Below are 20,727 nucleotides of genomic sequence, written 5' to 3'. Positions count from 1 at the left end.
AGAAAATAGACAATATGCATTTCTGTAGAAAAAGTGAATATATTTAAATTTCTCCTTTCATAATATATAGCTGGATTTTTGTTTTTACAATAAGATAAGGTACCTGTTTTTCATTTATGACATACAATACTAATTCTTGAGGATGCTTTTTTAACTTAGAAGATAATAAAGTATTCTTTAAAATTTCTTATTTGGTTTAGAAAACGGAAAAGAGTGAGTTTCTAAATTTCTTCTACAACCATTGTATGCATGTCCTCACTGCACCACTTTTGACCAATACTTCAGAAGACAAAGGTGAAAAGGGTAGGTTTTCATCCTTATGCCTTCATTATTTCTGTTTTTAAAAATGTGAAATAATACTAAAAGTAAGACTTTCTCCATGGTGCTTTATATGACTATTGCAGATTTGAGACTATTACCAGTCATGCTATTTCTTGTTTCTCAATATAAACACCTACCAATATATAGGCTTTTTCTTATATTCAGTAATTAAATTTTATATATTTTATTGCATTCATTACACTAGTAATTTATGAGCTGTAAATTTTACTTCAAGTTTATTGAAGTGAAATGGATACCTAATGTTATTTTTGAAGCATTCTGAACATACTCCTCCAGATAGCCATAGTTGTATATCTAATTATTCAATAATTTTTAAGTGGTATTTTGCTATATTCAACTTTGCCATATATAATAACTCTGTTAAATTTTATCAGTTTGCAGTGTTTGTATTATCATAATCCATGCTTAAACAAGTGACTGAAAAATATACAACTCACTTGGTGAAATCAGAAATGTGGGAGCATACTAGAACATTAGCTACTATCTGAAAATGTTGATAATCAAGAGAAACTAAGGCAGTACGTATGAAACTAATGTTGTGATGTAGGCATGCACACCTGTATAATATCAATTTTTTTGTGATTATATATATACTCTGAGGAGTGTTTCTACATTTGAATGGCCAGCAAAGGAGTGTTACTGCATTATTCCTGGTCGGAAAACCAAGTGTATTCGTATGCTGGACTATGGTACATCAGTTAAAATAATTGAATTTCAATGTATTAACTTAAAATATTTTTGAAAATATACAGTTGAGTAGATTCAGAAGCATCTTCCAATAGATTTTATTGAAGAATGGTTCCAGTTATAATACATCATGTTTAATGTTCATTTTAAAATACTTCCAGCATATACAAGTATGTAGATAATTGTATAATAGACATTTTTACTCCTCTGGCTCTATTAAATCTAACTTGCCTACTTCTTTATTTAGTTTATTTACTTATTGCCAGTCCTGGAGTTAAACTCAGGGCCTGGGCACTGTCCCTGAGCTTCTTTTTTCTCAAGGCTAGCACTCTACCACTTGAGCCACAGCTCCACTTCCGGTTTTCTGGTGGTTAATTAGAAATAAAAGTCTCATGGACTTTTCCTGCCCAGGCTGGCTTTGAACCTCAGATCTCAGCCTCCTGGGTAGCGGGCATGACTCACCCACACCCAACCCTAAATTTTTTTTGGGGGGGGGGTCCGGTCGTGGGGCCTGAACTCTGGGCCTGGGCGCTGTCCCTCAGCTCTTCAGCTCAAGGCTAGCGCTCTACCACTTGAGCCACAGCGCCTCTTCCAGCTTTTTTCTTTTTGCTTATGTGGTGCTGAGGAATCGAACCCAGGGCCTCATGCATGCAAAGCAAGCGCTCTACCACTGAGCCACCTTCCCAGCCCCTCAACCCTAAATTTTTTAATTAAAAAAAAAATACATTTATAGATTTGTACTTTTTCACAACAACATTCCCACCTTATATATCCTATGCTCTTCCCTGGCATCACTTTAAAGTATTTCAGATCTGCAGTCTTGTATAGTATTTCTTACATCAATGAATATCCTGCAGTTTAGCCTGCTTCTAATATAACATTTATTTCTAGATTTTTTGCTATTAACACATGATGTTCTGATGCATAGTTTTGTATTTCCCTATGAAGATATGCCTATATGTGCCATGGGATATGTACCTGGAAATTTTCTTAGTAATTTTATTGCTTATCAAAAAGCATATGGCCAGATGCCAGTGGCTCATGCCTATAATCCTAGCTACTCTGGAGATTGAGATCTGAGTTCAAAGCCAGACTGAGCAGGAAAGTTCATCTAAACAGTCAAAAAGCGGAACTGTGTGGCAAGTGGTAGAGTACTAGCCTTGAGCACAAACGCTCAGGGACAGTGCACAGGCTCTGAGTTTAAACCCCAGGACTGGCACAAAAAAAAGATGAATTGTAAGTAACTATGATAATTGGACAAGGAAAACTTCTGGAATTATTTGAGTATGGAAAGTGATAGAGTGGATAACTGAAATATATGTAAAAATGTGTGGAAATGTAATGATGAAATCCTCGTCTTTGTAATTAATGTAAGGTAATTTTAAAATAATAGTTTCCTTAGAAAACATTATTGATGTGTTTTGAAGTTTTAAAAATTCCTGTATGTTTTGCTTCAAATATGCTATTCAAAGACATACACTAATTGTTGGATAATAAATAGGAAAACTGTAAAAGATGTATCAAAGTATTAGTAGTCCCTGTATTAGTAGTCCTTGAACACAGGGAATATTGATTTGTTATCTAAAATAAAATAGGAAGTATGTGTATTGAGTCAGAATAAAAATTTTTTATCAAATTTCAAAAAAAGCGTATCAGTCTTCTAATTATAATCTCACTTATATTTATTCCACATCTATACCCAGTTCCATAAAAGAATACAAATAGTTGTATCATACTTGACCACAGTAACCACCTCTTAATAATGTTATGAAGGTGAAAGAAGACTGACAACGTATTTTATGTATTATAAACTATTAGGGAGATGTGTAAGATAACTGAAATAGTTTAATTTTTTTTATTAGATGATATAGATGCATCTAACAAAAACAACACAATTTGTCCTGGTAAGTATAAGTTGTTTTTCTGTAAATTTATAGCTTGTTTTCTGACATTGTTTCCAGGCATCATTGTCTGTAAATTGAGGATTTGGAGGGTGTTTTTTGAGACAGTGTCTGGAGGTGCGCAGTCCATGTTAGCTTCAAACTTAATGATCTTCTTGTCTCTACCCTCCCAAATGTTGGGATTACAAGTGTGTACCACTACACTTGGCTTTTTAACTTTTTAAATCTAACAAGCTAAGATCTGTTAGGTACTTAATGACATGTCAGTTTATAACATTACACATAGTATTCTTAAATCCAAGTCATAACACTGTTCCTCTGCTTACCAGGTACAGGCCTGATGATGTAGGCACCTAGTTTAATGTTTTTTCTATCCATCTCATCAAATCTCTCAGGAACTGATTTCAGTTTCTTTATGGTTTAATATTTCCTTCCCGAACGCATTTATAATAGAGGGTGTTTGTCTATATAACTCCTTAATCACATTAAAATTTGATGTTCAAGCAGCAGTTCAGAATTGTTTCATGAATTATTTCCAGTGACTCACATCTATAATCCTAGCTACTTAGGAGGCCTAGATCTGGAGGTTTGAAGCTTAAAGCCAACTTGGGCACAAAAGTTAATGAGACTCCATCCAATTAACCAGGAAAATGCCAAACTGGAGGCATGGCTCAAGTGATTAAAAAAAAATAGCTATGAGTGAAAAAGTGAAATGAAAGCTGAAGTCCCTGAGTTCAAGTCCCAGTTCAAGCACACAAATCCTTTTCATGGACCAAAACTTTTTGGGGGAGTGTGGGTAGTCTATTTCAGTTGGCCACTGGATATCATAAATTTATGTTTAAAATTATTTTGAACACAATTTTTTTTTTGCTGTCCCTCAGCTCTTCAGCTCAAGGCTAGGGCTCTACCACTTGAGCTACAGCACCACTTCCAGTTTTCTGGTGGTTTATTGGAGATAAGAGTTTCATGGACTTTTTTGCCTGGGCTGGTTTGAACTGCAATCCTCAGATCTCAGCCACCAGTACCTGGCAAACACAATATTTTTTACTTGACACTGAAAATAGCCAACAATATAATTTGCTTGATGTGTTTAAAAGAAAACATGTTAGTTCTTCAAGAAATTTAAATGATCCCCTTTAGACAAAAACTAGGACATAGTTTCTCTTTACTATGGGATGCTTTATATAAATGAACTAATAATTAATAATAAACATTTAGGAAACAGAAACCAAAAACTCAATGAAATGATGGTTGTTTATCACATGTATAGATTTATATTTAGCTTTTCTTTTTTTTCTTTAATATATTTTTTGGGGGGTCCGGTCATGGGGCCTGAACTCTGGGCCTGGGCGCTGTCCCTCAGCTCTTCAGCTCAAGGCTAGCGCTCTACCACTTGAGCTACAGCGCCACTTCCGGCTTTTTTTCTTTTTGCTTATGTGGTGCTGAGGAACCAAACCCAGGGCCTCAGGCATGCAAGGCAAGCACTCTACCACTGAGCCAACTTCCCAGCCCATATTTAGCTTTTCTTATTACTAATTTTTTTTTTTTTTTTTTGGTCGTCATGGGGCTTGAATTCTGGGCCTGGGAGCTGTCCCTCAGTTCTTCAGCTCAAGGCAAGAGTTCTACCACTTGAGCCGCAGTGCCACTTCCAGTTTTCTGGTGGTTTTTATTGGAGCTAAGAGTCTCACGGATTTTCCTTCCCTGCCCATGCTGGATTTGAACCACAATCCTCAGATTTCAGCCTCTTGTAGCTAGGATGACAGGAGTGAGACACTGGCACCTGGTTATTACTAAGTTTTTATACAAATAAAATTCTTAAACGGTAGTAGGTAACTGATAACACATCACATGTTCAATAAAATAATAAAAACCTACAGTCTTTTTAATTGCTATCAAAAGTAGGAAATACAATTTAACTTATGCTCTAGAATATTATGTTGTATTCTGTGGTGTATTGCAGTATTTATATTAATGAAATGACTTTCTTTTGTAGATAATTACCAAACAGCACAGCTACTTGCCTTAATTTTAGAGTTACTCACCTTTTGTGTGGAACATCACACATACCACATAAAAAACTATATCATGAACAAGGACTTGCTTAGAAGAGTCTTAGTCTTGATGAATTCAAAGCACACTTTCCTGGCCTTGTGTAAGTAATATAAATGAACATTCTTGTAAAATTATTTAAGAAACATCATTTTTAGCACAGATGAAAAGTGAAGTTGCCTTTTTAGCTGTATGTATGTTATTAAAATTATGAAAAATCCTACTTTCATGTTTCCTTTTTTTTTTTAATTGTGAAAATACCGTATAGAGGGGTTACAATTACATGGGCAAGATAATGAGTACATTTCTTATCAAGCATTGTTGCTTCCTTTGTTTCCCCTTCCTCCTTTTTGTTTCTTAAAGGGCAGAAGGAATCTTTTATAGTGGTTCCTCCACCCACATACACATTTAGAGTTCAGATTCAGTTAGCCAAACTTGCGTGCATTGGCAGCATTTTGCTAGTAGAATCTGTTTTCTTCTGTTTTCCATCTGCTTCATCAGACTGTCATTAATTCATAACTTTCAATCTCCATTCATTCATTGCTCATCCTGGGGCCTGAACTCAGGTCTGGGCACTTTTCCTGAGCTGCTTTGACTCCAGGGTAGCACTCTATCATTTGAGCCATAGTGCCACTTCTGGCTCTTTCTGAGTACTTTATTGCAGATAAGAGACTCACAGAGTTTCTTGTGCAGGCTGGCCTCAAACAACAGCCCTCAGATCTCAGCCTCCTGAATAGCTACAATTACAAGCATGAGCCACCAGCACCTGGCCTCTCCTTTTACTTTTATGGCCTTCTATAGCCAGTGTTAATTGCCTACAATATTTCTGGTGATAGTTTGTTTTACTGATTTATATTTGGGGTGGTACCAGGGTTGGAACTCAGTGCCTTCATGTTTGCTAATGAATAAAACCATATTTTTCCCACAGAATTAAAATAACATTTTGGTTATATAGTAAGATAACAGATATACTTGTGTGGCATTTCTGAGCTGTCTAGTCTTTAATGTCATCAGGTGAAATGATGGCTGTGCTTATTCTTGCATCATTACATAGTATTTCTGTTATAAGGGTAAAGCTTACTGAGTCCTAGCATTCTCACTTTTCTCTTCCATCATAATTTGGTTATTTTAATTATGTGTTCTTCTAAATTAAATTAATATAATTTTATTCTGGGTGCCTGTGGCTCATACCTATAGTCCTAGCTACTGGAGAGACTGATATTGAAGAGATTGAGGTTCAAGGCCACCCTGTGCAATATAAATTAAATATCTCACTGAAGAGCTGCTCATGCTGGTGTGCTGCTATCAACCTAAGTACCAGGAAAGCCTACACATGGGCAATCTCAAAAATACAGAGCAAAAATCTGGACTACATAGTAAGCCCAAGGCCCTAAGGTCAAAAACCCCAGTACCTCTCCAAAAAAAATCATTCAGTGCATCTTGATTAAAATTAAGTTATATTAATTTTGGAAGCATTGATATTTTCTTGGCAGGTTGACTGCAGAGTTCTCCTTTAATGTACATGATTTTCCAGTATTTATATTTTTTTCAGGATTTTTTTAAATTGTGAAAATACCATACAGAGGGGTTACAATTAAATGGGCAAGATAATGAGTACATTTTTTTATCAAGCATTGTTGCCTCTTCCTTTGTTTCCCCTTCCTATTCCTTCCCAGCTCCCCCTCTCATCCCCCCCACCAATTCAGGATTCTTATCTTGAAAAAATATAAATACTGGAAAAGCAGTGTTCTTGTAACTAACTTCGTGGGCCCATCAATTCATTTACCAGTAGTATATGAATATATTGTCTCACATTTTTGTCATTACTTATTACTTTATTACTTATTACTTTATAAGTAAATTCCTTCTTCTGAAACAAAATCAGTATAGCACTTCTTTCCACACTTGTTTGGTGTCACAGTTAACATACATTTGTACCTTAAATGGTTGGTAAGTGGTACAACTTCCTTTAATGACCCCCTCCATCCTTGAGCAGTGTTGAAATAAGAGATTAACCTAGGAATCGGATTCCTTGGCTTAGTGGTATCTATGGAATAAGTCAAACTACATGGGAAAGATACAAGTTAAATCAACAAGATAAAAATACTAAATTTACCACAATCCTTTGTGTTTCATAAGAATGTTAACAGTATTGCTAAATTTATTAAGGAGTAAAAGGTTTTTTTTTGTTTTTTTTGGGTTTTTTTGGTGCCTATGATAGGGCTTGAATGCAGAGTACCCACTGCTGATTGAGCTGTCTTCACTACATCCATCAGTTCTGCATTTATACAGTTATGGCAAGATACATATAAAATAATTAATACTGGTTTATTCATTGGCTTATTCTTTGTATTATTTTTAATTAGGTGCTCTTCGTTTTATGAGGCGGATAATTGGCCTTAAAGATGAATTTTATAATCGTTACATCACCAAGGGAAATCTTTTTGAGCCAGTTATAAATGCTCTTCTGGATAATGGAACTCGGTACAATCTGTTAAATTCAGCTGTTATTGAGTTGTTTGAATTTATAAGAGTGGTAAGTTTATACTAAAGAACTATGTAATTACATGCACAATTATATGTAAGATAAAGAGCTATATGAAAAGGATTATATGTAAAGGTAAAATAGTTACATATAAGTAATTTTTTCATTCTCATTTTCTCTTGACTTTATTCAACATGTTTTAGAAACTATGTCTAATAAACTGAAATGTTAACTATCAGTCACTTTTATATTCATATTTTCCACAGTTACAGTTTAGTGATACTAGTTTTGTTCTTTTTGGAGTTGGTACTGAGGATCAAAACAGGGTCCTAATACATGGTAGTCAAATACTCTTACAACTAAACCACACCCTGGTCCCATATTTTAGATTGTGAGAAATCTAAACATGCAATTTTTATTTCTTTTAACCCATATTAACTCAGTTTTCTTATAAGGATAATAAAATAACTAGGAAGATTGAAAAATAATTCCTTTGATAGACCTTGCTATAAGATGCATGAAAGGGCCGGGCGCTGGTGGCTCACGCCTGTAATCCTAGCTACTCAGGAGGCTGAGATCTGAGGATCGCGGTTCAAAGCCAGCCCGGGCAGGAGAGACCTTGAGACTCCTATCTCCAATAAACCACCAGAAAACCGGAAGTGGCGCTGTAGCTCAAGTGGTAGAGTGCTCGCCTTGAGCTGAAGAGCTGAGGGACAGCGCCCAGGCCCAGAGTTCAAGCCCCACAACCGACAAAAAAAATAAAAAATAAAAGATGCATGAAAGGTATGAAATTCTGAAATTTTAAGTGGAAGACACCAGAAAGTTAGATGCACAATTCCAGCTACCTTATTTTTATTAGTTGAGGAAATCAAAACACTCAAATGATTCATTATACTATTTACAAGCATTCAAATTTATTCCCAATAAGTAATAAAAAAAAACTTGTCATAAGAATTAGGATAAAATCAAACTTTTCTAGTTATTTCTTTTGTTTCATTCTCATTTTTTAGTTTGTTTCACTTTCTAGTTTTGTCTTTTACAAGTCAAATTTATACTCATTACTTGCTATTCTCATATGAAGATTGCTTGGCTGACTAGATTGTTTTCCTAAGGGGGTCACCTATAAGAATATAGCCTTTTCAAAGGATGAAAAGGTAGAAGTATGTCTTTAATCTTAGAAAAGAAGGAACAAACCAGGTGCCAGTGATTCATGCCTGTAAACCTAGCTACTCAGGAGGCTGAGATCTAAAAATTGGCATCTTAAGCCAGCCCAGACAAGAAAGTCCATGAGAGTCTTCTGATTAACTACCACAAGTCAGAAGTAGAGCTGTAAACGAAGAACATTGTTAACAAGCTCAGTTAGCATCTGCATCCAGGTGCATAATACAATGTTCTAATGAATCAAAACTTTATATGTTATAAACATTTTATTTCTGTATTTTTTACTTTGAAATTTTAGTGAGATACTGATAAAAATAAATTGTAAATTTCATGAATGTCCCTATTCTTTCGATTGAATCTACATTTCTCTAAAAATAAATTTGAAAGTTTGAATGCATTGAATCCCAAAAGTTAACCTAACTTTTTTTTCCATGTACCTCAGTATACTGCAGGAATAGGTAGGTTTCAGATCTGTATATGTAATATATTCAAAAGAATCTATTGTTTATATAGATATAGCATTTCATTTTGTTAGCAGTTAAACCAGTAAGTCTTTTAAGTAGTGCATGTTGAAGATAGAATTGTAACATCTGCCCTTTAACAAGCTGTGTGCTCTGGATCAAATCATCCAACCTTTTAGAACCTCAATTTGAGATTTTGCTTTGTTGTTTTGTGGGGTTTTTTGCAGGGAAGTGTTGGTTTTGTTTTTGGTAAAATGGGTATAATACAACTTCATAGAATTGTCAGTTAAATGAAATTACATGTAAAACTGCTTTTTAAGATGCTATATGAATGACAAAGATAGAAGACATAAACTAAATCTATTTACTTTTCAAATGTTCTTTATAGTCCCACAAAAGGGCTCCAGTGAATTGCTTCTCCTTTTTTCCAAGTTTTCTGTGGAGTTCTGGCATGTATAAAGAAACTAGGACATTTATTTTTGGAAGGTGATTTTGAAAAATGTTTTTTTGATCAGCTTTGGAACTATAAAAATTTTTAAATTTTTTTCCCGTAACAAGCATTGTACTGTGTTTGAAATATAAATTTTGTGCTTATACAGGAAGATATCAAGTCTCTTACTTCACACATAGTTGAAAACTTTTATAAAGCACTTGAATCAATTGAATATGTTCAGACATTCAAAGGATTGAAGACTAAATATGAACAAGAAAAAGACAGACAAAATCAAAAACTGAACAGGTATTGTTTATTATATTTGTAGCCTACAAAATTGACTCCACAATTGCCCATAGTTTGAATCTTGTATGTAAAGTTTACCAATAATTTTCTATCAATAGATAGATAGCACAGTATTCTGTAAGGAGGTAGGTCATTTGACCTACTCAAATCCATTATATGATGAATACTATGTAGTAACTGAAGGTGAACTTTTAGTTTATAGCATCCAAAATTATTTTGGAGAGTCCTCAGGATATGTTTTATGCCATGGCTTCTTCGATATACAGTAAACTTTTGGCATCCAATTATATGGTTCCAAGGAGACTACTAATTTACCTAGACCATGCATATTCCAAATGGAATAGGTGACATTATTGTCACACCAAACTGCTCACTAAACATTAGATCTTATTTCGTACTTGATTCAAACACTGAAGATGCTTAATTCATTTTTCTTATAATGCTGCCCAACTTCCACTAAATCAAATCTAAAATTTTCACTTTCTCATTTAAGCATATTGAATGCCATTTTTAGCTTGGAAAATTGCCTTTTATCTTGCTTTTTATGGGGCATATTTTCACAAAATTAGGGGCAAGGAAACACTCAGCTGATCACATAATATAAATACAAGGGAAAGTAATACAGGATTGACTGGGACATTCACTAAGTTGTGCAGTACACAAGTTTTGGGTTGAGATTTCTTTCTTTTTTCTCTTTTTAATGTACATGATCAGAACCTCATGAAATAAAGCCATAAATAAGATGGACTTATTATATACATAGTTAAAATTACTTCAGCTGTTAGCTACACATCTTTTTCCCTTAAATATAATCTGATCATGAAAGCATTACTCAGTATTTGTGATATATTTCTTACAGTGTACCATCTATATTGCGTAGTAACAGATTTCGCAGAGATGCAAAGGCTTTGGAAGAAGATGAAGAAATGTGGTTTAATGAAGATGAAGAGGAGGAAGGAAAAGTGGTTGTGGCACCAGCTGAAAAATCTAAGCCAGAAGATGATTTCCCAGATAGCTATGAAAAATTTATGGAGACTAAAAAAGGTATGAAATTCTGAATTTTTGTATAGTACCTCCTCTTAGTACAATGAATATTCAGTTCTTCAAGAAGGTTAGTCATAGTTTACATAACATGAAGGACCTGAATTTTGTGCCTTACGTATAAATTTTGTTTGTTTTGAGACAAGGTTTGTCTGTAGCCCTCACTGGCCTTAAACTTTGAATCCTCCAGCTTCAGCCTGCCAAGTGCTGGGGTTTACACTATGCACTGCCATACCCAAACTCTTACTTAGAAATTTCATTGAGTACTTAAACTTCGATTTATTTTGTATGAAAATCCCACTGCAAATTTTTATTTCTGTTATACAGGAGATTTCTGTTAATAAATGTGAGAGTTGCATTCCGTTATTATTAACAGACTATATAGATCTGTAAAAACCTTATATAGTACTTTATCTGTACTTTGTAACAGATAAAGTAACCTAAGAGAAGTAACTTTGTGAGCCTGGGTGCTTACAAAGTGGATCGCAGTTTGAAGCCAGACTGGGCAGACATGTCTGTGAGTAGCTTATCTTAAAACAAGCAAAGAGCTTTCAGTAGATATGTGGAAAAAGCCAACTGAGAATAATAGCCCTTAAGTTCAGCATTTAGCGTGCACCCCCCAAAAAAAGTAACTCAGTGTTTTGACAATTTAAAGCTGTTACAAAAGTTGCATAAAGACATAATAATTAGGAAAAACTTCTAAGTCACATAAAGAGGAAAACCAATTTCAAATTGACCATGTTTTCATATGTATTTTTTTCATAAATTAAGCTCTTGGTATCTTTCAGAAGAACTATTAATTTTATGACCTGTGGAATTAACATTTTTGTAATTCTGTCCTGCAAATAACAAAATTTTATATGTTGTTGGGCAGCAAAGATGGCGCTGAGAGGGAGTTGAGTGGGCAGAGCCCAAATTTACTGTAGAGCACATGGGCAGCAAAGATGCGCTGGGAAAGAGTAGAGTGGGCAGAGCCCAATTCACCTGACTTTCAGTTCGTAACCAGCCCGTGAAAGCTTAGGTGCATGATAGGGTGTGTCCTTGACAGTGATTGGTTCCTCTTCCTCCTTTGCCATGCCACCCGCCCTTTTTGGCTTTAAAAAGGGCTGCTCTCTGTTAATAAACGCGTTTTCTACCTTATGGAAAAAAAAAAATTTATATGTTGTAAACCGGGCACCAGAGGCTCATGCCTGTAATCCTGGCTACTCACCTGGATAATGATAGTTCACACAGCCCAGGCAGACAAGAAGACTCTTACCTCTAGTTAACAAGCAAAATGTTTGGTGTATATTATTAGCAATTTATTTGTTGCAACCAAAAGAATTTCTTGGACTTGAACTTAGAGCTTTGTGTTCTTGCTTGGCTTTTTTTCCACATGGCTTTTTCTGCTCACAGCTGATATTCTTACCACTTGATCCTTGTCTCCACCCTAGCTTTTTCCTAGTTAACTGGAGATAGAGTCTTGAATACTATTCTGCTTTGATTGGTTTGAACCTCATTCATTCCCAGATCTCAGCCTCCTGAGTAACATAAGGATTATGAGCATCAGCCACCAGTATGCAGCCTTGAACTTAATTTGAATGTCATACTTTCTAAAAGCCTATATTAGAAATTCATTTAATTTATCATATTTCCCTTGAAACTGTTAGTTTTGGTCTAATTTGCCGCTTGCTCTGGTTTGGTTTTTTTGTTTGTTTTGTGCATTCACCAGTACTGGGCTTGAACTACAGGCCTGGGTGCTGTCTTTAAGCTTTTTCTGCTTAAGGCTGGCACTCTACAACTTCAGCCACAACTTCACTTCAAGCTTTTTGCTTTTAAATTGTAGAAAAGAGTCTCATGGACTTAACTGCCCAGATTGACCAAACCACAACTTTAAGATCTCAGCCTCCTGAGTAGCTAGAAGTATAGGCATGAGCCACCATTACTCAGCTTCTATTTGCTGTTTTACTCTTTTTTTCAGTCTTGGGGCTTGAATTCTGGGCCTGGGCGCTGTCCCTCAGCTCTTCAGCTCAAGGCTAGCTAGCACTCTACCACTTGAGCCACAGTGCTACTTCTGGTTTTCTGGTGGTTAATTGGAGATAAGAGTCTCATGGACTTTCCTGCCCGGGCTGGCTTTGAACTGTGATTCTCAGATCTCAGCCTCCTGAGTAGCCAGGATTACAGGCGTGATCCACTGGCACCTGGCACTGTTTTACTCTTAAGGCAGCTGACAGCCTATCTTAAGGACTTTACCTTCTGGTTAAAAAAAAAATATATATATATATATATATATATATTCCTTTTTTCATTATATATTACCCTTACTGTCAAAAAAAGCAATAAGACCATACTTGAGATACTGCAACCACTATGGTGTACCATGCTGCCAAGAATCACATACGAAACTACAAGTAACCAGATATTAAATGGGATTAGACATATATGCCATAAAAGAAATAAAGGAACCTGTTAATATTTAGAATATGAAAGACTGGGGAATATTTATTGTCTTTAGTGTATAAAATGTTACTTGCTGGGAAGGCTATTAAGTTTGTGTTTTTTGGGGGGGGGTCTGGTTGTGGGGCCTGAACTCTGGGCCTGGGCGCTGTCCCTCAGCTCTTCAGCTCAAGGCTAGCGCTCTACCACTTGAGCCACAGCGCCACTTCCGGCTTTTTTCTTTTTGCTTATGTGGTGCTGAGGAATCGAACCCAGGGCCTCAGGCATGCAAGGCACGCGCTCTACCACTGAGCCATCTTCCCAGCCCCGCTATTAAGTTTTTAACAAGGTGTAAGGAAATGTAAATGAGAATGAAAGTCTAAATAATAACAGTCCACTAATGAATCTTTTCAAGCAATACTACAGAAGTATAGGATTCTAGCATTAAAGTGGCTAAAAAAATGTTACCTAATTCTTCAGGTTCTTTCTAATGCTTAGACTTATATAATTCTAACTAATAAAGATTTATCACTGCAAACCACAAACTTCACACTGTACTTGGCTCTTAGAAAACAAAGGCAGTATTTTATGCTTTAAATTTTTTCAGATGCTTTGGTTTAGCAATATTTATTAACATAGGTTAAATTTTTTTACTTTTGCTTTAGCAAAAGAAAGTGAAGACAAAGAAAATCTTCCTAAAAGGACATCTTCTGGTAGCTTCAAATTTACTTTCTCCCACTCTGCCAGTGCTGCTAATGGAACAAACAGTACAAACAGTAAATCCGTAGTGGCTCAGACACCACCACCAAGTTCTAATGGCTCTTCTTCCAAAACTACAAACTTGGCTGCATCAGTAACAGCCACCAAGGTATGTGAAATAGCTCTACACACACACACGCTTTGCCTTTTCTGTCTGTAAAATTGCTTGCTTATTGAGTAATCAAAATAATTTCAAGGAAGAAAAATAGTCATTGACAGGTAACATTTTATTTACCCTTCAAGTTTATTTGACTCAATTGTATTCTGACTCAATTGTAATCTATAAACACCTTTATTAGAATTTTTATTGGCTTTTAAGAATTTTTGTTACTAAAACATTGTCAATGGAAACAATTCAATTTTATTCAGTTATAATATTTGTAAGTGCACAACTTCCAATAGTTGGATCCATCATGAGCTGTCTTCTAATCATACAGATATAATGCTTTTAAAAATATATGCCAAAGGAATAGAGCTGGGGCTCAAGTAGTAAAGCACTAGCATTGAGCACAGAAGCTCAGGGTTAGTGCCCATGCCAAGAATTCAAGCTCTAGGACCAGCACCATAAAGAAAAAAATACACTAAATAAACTGTAGGTGGTTAATTCACAGTGTATATCTAGATTTTTTTTTAAAAGGTACAAAAGCCCTTAACAACTTCCCATATCTTAATCCATATAGTATTCCATATACAGAGATGGATCTGACTCATTTTCATGTTATCAGAATAATAACTTTTTAAAGGTGATCTGGAGGAAATGGTCTACTATTCCAACAGAATTTAAGTAAATGACAGCATATTCATACTGTAGACTACAGATTTTTTTTAATGAAATGGAACTTGATGTACTAACGTTGAAAGCTTCCTACAGTATTTTTTTAAGTGAACTTGATTGTGTAAGTGTAGGTGTAAAGTCTTATGTTTTATACAGGTTTCTAGGTACATCTAACATGTAATCAACTTCCTACAGAATGCATTTGGAATAACAGGCCTTTTTACTTCCAACATTTTATATTTTGTATTTTTTATTGTAAACATTTGAAGAAAATGTACATTTGCTTGTGATGCATATTTACATAGAAAATATAAATAAAATTCAAAACTAAATTGTGTAAATGAGTTCTTAAGACAACTTATTAATCGGAAGCCAAAAAATCATTTCAGATGTTTAACCACTTGGGATTGAAATGTTTGTACATTATGATATGCAGTCTTAAGCACAATTAAAACTTGTATTGGTAACTCAGTTATCTTTACATTTATAGATCGGTGCCATTTTATACTACAATTCTTTTTTTCTCCTCTCAAAATCTGTTTGTCTTAACAGTGGCACCTGGCACCTAACAGCACTTACTGAACACTACATACTAATTACTGTACCAGAATGCTTTACATTTTTTGTTTTCATTTTTTAAAATACTTTAATGGAATCTAAATGCTATTATAGGTCTTCAGATGGAGAAACTGAGATTTAGGTACATTTTTAAAACACTTGATGGATTTAAAAAAAATTAGCACTGTAACTTGAAGTCACTGCTTTCAACAAAATCTTAAGTTTGCAGTGGTGCAAACCTAACTACTAGGGAAGTGGCAGCATTCAGGGGATGATACATTTCAAGGCCAGCCAGACATAAACATTTGTAAGATTCCTTCTCTATGTGGGTATGGTGGTATGCACCTGTAATGTCACTGACAGGGAAATAAAAATACAAATAAGACTGTAGTTATAGACTGTAATCCTCATCAGCATCAGGCATAAAGCCAGACTCTAACTTGGGGCAGGGGAGGGGGCGGGAGGGTGGGGCAAAAAGGGACTAGCAGAGTAGCTCAAGTGGTAGAACCTTGCCTGAGGCCTTGAGTTCAAGGCCAAATACACATCATTCTCTGTATACTAACACCAACCATACTGCCCCCTGCTAATGTAATGATTCTTATAAGCATGTTTTATTTAATAGACTTCCTGATGACTTGATGTTCAGAGGCCTTTAGTTGATAAATACTGTTTTAGTTATAGTCTGGCATTAATGTAAGATGCCTAAGTTCAATAGGTATGAAGCTCCTAGAGTTAAATTTCCTTGACCCTATAGAGATCTGAAGGGTTTGAACTAGTGTTTATAGTAGCTCTCTTGAGGTTGATTAAAAATGAATATAATCAGTCGTTTTGTATTGTTTTCTGAAAAGCTCCCTATCAAAAAAAAAGCTTAAGATTCCCAAACGATCTATTAACTCAGAAGGTCCAAACTAAGTCATTTCATCCTTATTTTTAGTTACTTTTTAAGAACTATTTCAGGAAGTGGCATTGTGGCTCAAGTGGTAGAGCGCTCGCTTTGAGCTGAAGAGCGCAGGGACAGTGCCCAAGCCCAGAGTTCAAGCCCCACCACCGGGTGGGAAAAAAAAAAAGAACTATTTCATGAATTATCTTCCACCATTTATTCAAAAGCAGAATGAAAACTGGTATGTACTTAAGGATGAAACATACACATGGACAGAGCCTACAAAGGCCTACAGAGACCTATTTGTGAAGTGAGTGTAAGAGACTAGTTCATTTCCAAGATTCCTTCAAGCTTCCATTTGTTAAGATTTTTTTATCATAGTATTTGGGGTGGGGGTGGGGGAGTTCTCCATTAGGTTTTTTTTTTTTTTTGGCCAGTAAGGGGACTTGAAGTCCGATCTTGTGCTCACTCAGTTTTTTCAATAGGCTTTTTCATTCATGACTGGAACTCTACCACTTGAGATATACTGCCAGTTTAAGCTTTTTTTGCTGGTTAATGGGAAAGATAGTCTTCAAGCGGGGTGCCAATGGATCACACCTGTCTGTAATCCTAACTACTCAGGAGCCTAAGATCTGAGGATTGCCATTCAAAGCCAGCCCATGCAGGAAAGCCCATGAGACTCTTCTCTCCAATTAACCACCAGCAAACCCGAAGTGGTGCTGTGGCTCCAACTGACAGAGCATTAGCTTTGAGCTGAAGAGCTTAGGGACTCAGAATTCAGAGTTCAAGCTGCATGATCGACAAAAAAAAAAGTCTCCAGTTATTTGTCTGCCCCAGCTACCTTCAAACTACAGTTCTCAGATCTCAGCCTCTTAAGTAGCTAGGATTATAGGCAAGAGCCACTTCCACCCAGTTTATAGTGAAATTTTGCTGAATTGAGTTCTGAAATTTCATTTATAAAAATTCAAGAAGCAGTAGAAAAATTGGGTGCCCAGTGCCACCAATTAGTGTACACATTCATAATTCAAGTAGTTCCTTTTATGTTGAGATATATGTGACTTAGTAAAACAGCCTCTATATCCTTCTAATGAGCTGTTTTATGATGAGCTAGGATTTTCTACGTTATGAATGTTACAGACAATTTTTTCATTCTTGAATAGGGGAGTTTGGTTGGCTTAGTGGATTATCCAGATGATGAAGAGGAAGATGAAGAAGAAGAAACATCCCCCAGGAAAAGACCTCGCCTTGGTTCATAAAATATTTGCTGGGGACCCCCAGCATGTGGTCTTACTAAAATGCTGCAACTGTTCAATGAGCTGAAAATCTCAATCAGAAAGCTTTCTCACTTGAACCTATAAATATATACAAGGAATAGCAGACACACAGTGTATCACCTAGGAGAGTTTAGTTGTATAAGAAAACAAACCAGGCTTCCCAGGAACTTAATTGCTTGCTAGTAATTAAGGGGTTTAACTTTCAGGCTGTCAAAAAATAATAATGGTTAGTTAACCAAACCTGGGGGATTGCTTCTCAACAAGGAAAGTCTCAGGTTTTGGGACGGTTTTGGGGAGGGAAAAGTTGATAAAATAATATTAATGCAGGGTTGTTCCAAGGGGTTAACCAAAACAGGAAAAAAAAATCTAAAGCTTCAGTTGCAAATCCAATAACATTACTTATATATAATGGTGCTGGCATGGTGTTTTAATCAGTTGCCTCTTTTTAAAAGGAATTTTTAATGGAAAACATTGAACTGTCATAATATAAGAAGTGAAATCAAGTTATTGGGACCATTTCCTTGAAGATTTCACAGAAATTCAGCCTTTTGGATACTTGGAGGGAAGTACACCCTATACACATAACAGTACATGTTGAGTTCGCTATGTCAGGAATGTCACTACGTATTTTGACTAAATCAAGCGGGATTCAAAATGAATGAGCTAGTATTATTTTAACATCAGCACTTTTAGGGGAAAACCACAGTCATGAAACAGTTCAGTAGTATTCCAAATGATCCTCTGAAAACCTGAATGGGGTAGAAGAGGATGTTTCCATCCACTTACCAGTACAGTCTTTTGTGGAAGGTAAAGACACTTTCTGTTCTATCAGTAAAGTTGTATCTCTCTTGAGAGCTTCAGGCAAGTTTTAAAGTATAAAGACTAATAAAGAATAGCTGAATCAAATGGCATTTAACATCTAGAGGCCATTTTGATCCATAGTTACTTAGATATCATAATCACATGCAGCACATGAAGCTTGTCCAGATACAAAAAAGGTGTAATATGAAAGCTGCTTTTTTTAAGAGTAAAAGCACATTCCATGTACGTGAAGGAATTTAAAATAATAAATTGAGGCAAACAGTTAAGAGGTTTTATTTTTAGAACAGCAAGTTAACTGTAAATATTTTAATGTTAGTTTGCTCATCTATGATCTGAGATCATGCTGAGATGAAGAAAATGTCCCCAAACTACAATTTAACAAGACACATTGGGAAAAAAAACAAAAACTAAAAAATAGTAATTCCAGCTATAGTCTTTTAGATCACCTTTTGTAATGTGTTATGGGTCCATTTTCCCAGAGTAGCTTAAACTGAAGCAGTTTCCCCTGTTTGGAAATTTTGTAGTTAATTTTAATTTTGGCTATTGTTTGGAAAAGATGGGCTGTCTGTGTAGATATGAAGTATAGTTTTTTCCATAAAACAGATGTTTATTTTGTATTAAAAATACCACTGTACTTGTTTTACACCATTTGTATACATGTGGTGATATTAATGCTGAACTGTAAAATTCAGGAATTAAAATGTGACCCTGTAATTCCATGATTGATGCTTGTGTTTGGTTTGTTGTAAATATGTTCATTTCCATTTTGAGATATGTCCATTTTATATTACCTTTAAAGGCCAATAAAAAAGTCACCACCTCATAACACAAGTAGGCCATAATGTTTGTAACCTACATCGATAGTTTCTATTATGAATACACTTTGGAAGGTTTGGGGGTCTTCTAAAGTAAGTAGGCCAGTCCTAAAACACTTCAACGCTTTTTTGGGGAGTAGGAAAGGAAGGCCACTGCTCCTAGGGCTTAAACTCAAGGCCTGAGCATACTGTTCCTGAGCTTCTTTTGCTCAAAGCTAGCACTCTGCCAGTTGAGCAAATTCTAGCTTATTTTGAGTAGTTTATTGGAAATAAAGAGTATCACAGACTGTACTGCCTGGGCTAGCTTCAAACCATGATCCTCAGATCTCAACCTCCTGAGTTGTTAGAATTATAGGCTTGAGCCATCTGTGCCCAGTATTTCTTAGCTTCATTCAGGAAGTTCCAGTATGAAGTAATTACCTCTCTACTTTATGAAAGGGTTCTCTGAAGAACTGTCATAAATCTTAAAGCTTCTAAGTAATCATCATAAAAATCTTAAGGTAGAAATAAATGTTTCCTTAAAATACAGCATGACAAGTCATGATCACTCATGTGCTTACAGAACAAAATACACTTTGAAATACAATTCTAAGTTAGCTGCTGTCTTAAGTGACCATCCCTGAGCAAATAAAAGGTGTTTATCAGATTTATTATAAAGCTATACTTGACAATACAGTGTAACATAAGTATAGACATAAAGATCAACAGATCAGAATTGAGAATCAAGAAATCCTTATAGTTAACTGATATTTGAACAAAGGTACCAAGATAACAGAGGACCTGGTGCTGGAAAACTTGGATGTTCACATGCCGAAAGAACTTAATCCTCATCACCAATAGATATTAGTTCAAAATAGATTGCAGTAAGGTGTATGTATCTGTAGTCTTTTCTCAGTGAATTAAGCCAGAACTCATTAAATAGCTTTAAAATATCTACACATAAGTACCTGATATGTTATTTTTAATAAAATCTTTGGTGAAATATATTTTAATCACTAGGTTTTTTGGGGGTGTGTATGTGTGTCCTGAATATATTTTAATCACTACTAGGTGTGTGGGTATGTCCTGAATATATTTTAATCACTTGGGGTGTGTTTGTCCTGGATACCGTGTGTGTGGTGTGTGTGTGTGTGTGTTTGTGTGTTTTTCTTTTTTTTTTGCTCAAAGTAGTGTTCTACCACATAAGCCACAGCTCTACTTCCAGCTTTTTGGTGGCTAAATTGGGAGACTGGAGTCTCATGAACCTTCCTGCCCCTAGCTTCAGAGAAATCAGCTTTCTGAATAGCTAGGATTACAGCCATGAGCCCCCAGAGCCCAGTTTAATCACTGCATAATGATGAAACTGTAACAAATACAGAAAACTGGGTTTTTTGCAGGTTAAAAGTCGGTGGAACTGTAGCTAAAATTTGCAAATTGTTAAGCTGGGCTGGTGTCTTTAAGTTTTTAATTGTAGATTTATTAATTATAAATTTAGAATGGATACGAGATGTTACAACATACAAGTTTTTGAAGAAAGGTTTGGTTAACAAATTAGAAAAAAATAGGGACTTAAGATCTATACCC

General features: G+C 35.5%; 1 protein-coding gene across 3 annotated transcripts in view; it reads left to right on the top strand.

Annotated features, from left to right (window-relative positions):
- The window catches only part of Smek2 (SMEK homolog 2, suppressor of mek1 (Dictyostelium)), a 47,115-nt gene extending 28,047 nt beyond the window's left edge, over positions 1–19,068 (top strand). Inside the window, exons 10-17 of one of the 3 annotated variants that reach the window (XM_013017952.1) lie at positions 201–303; positions 2,892–2,933; positions 4,924–5,082; positions 7,346–7,515; positions 9,686–9,825; positions 10,685–10,869; positions 13,947–14,149; positions 17,414–19,068. In XM_013017952.1, the coding sequence (XP_012873406.1) occupies positions 201–303; positions 2,892–2,933; positions 4,924–5,082; positions 7,346–7,515; positions 9,686–9,825; positions 10,685–10,869; positions 13,947–14,149; positions 17,414–17,509 (1,098 nt within the window). In that variant the 3' untranslated portion in view covers positions 17,510–19,068. Of the gene's footprint in view, positions 1–200; positions 304–2,891; positions 2,934–4,923; positions 5,083–7,345; positions 7,516–9,685; positions 9,826–10,684; positions 10,870–13,944; positions 14,150–17,413 lie in introns of those variants that run through there. The other 2 variants (XM_013017950.1, XM_013017951.1) reach the window with 2 other exon arrangements.
- Positions 19,069–20,727: the final 1,659 nt, after the last annotated feature.

The sequence above is a fragment of the Dipodomys ordii genome, unplaced genomic scaffold (genome assembly GCF_000151885.1).
Source record: "Dipodomys ordii isolate 6190 unplaced genomic scaffold, Dord_2.0 Scaffold37, whole genome shotgun sequence".
Taxonomy (NCBI): Eukaryota; Metazoa; Chordata; class Mammalia; order Rodentia; family Heteromyidae; genus Dipodomys; species Dipodomys ordii.
The sequence above is the reverse complement of the archived record's forward strand: the minus strand, read 5'-3'. Positions and strand labels throughout refer to the sequence as shown.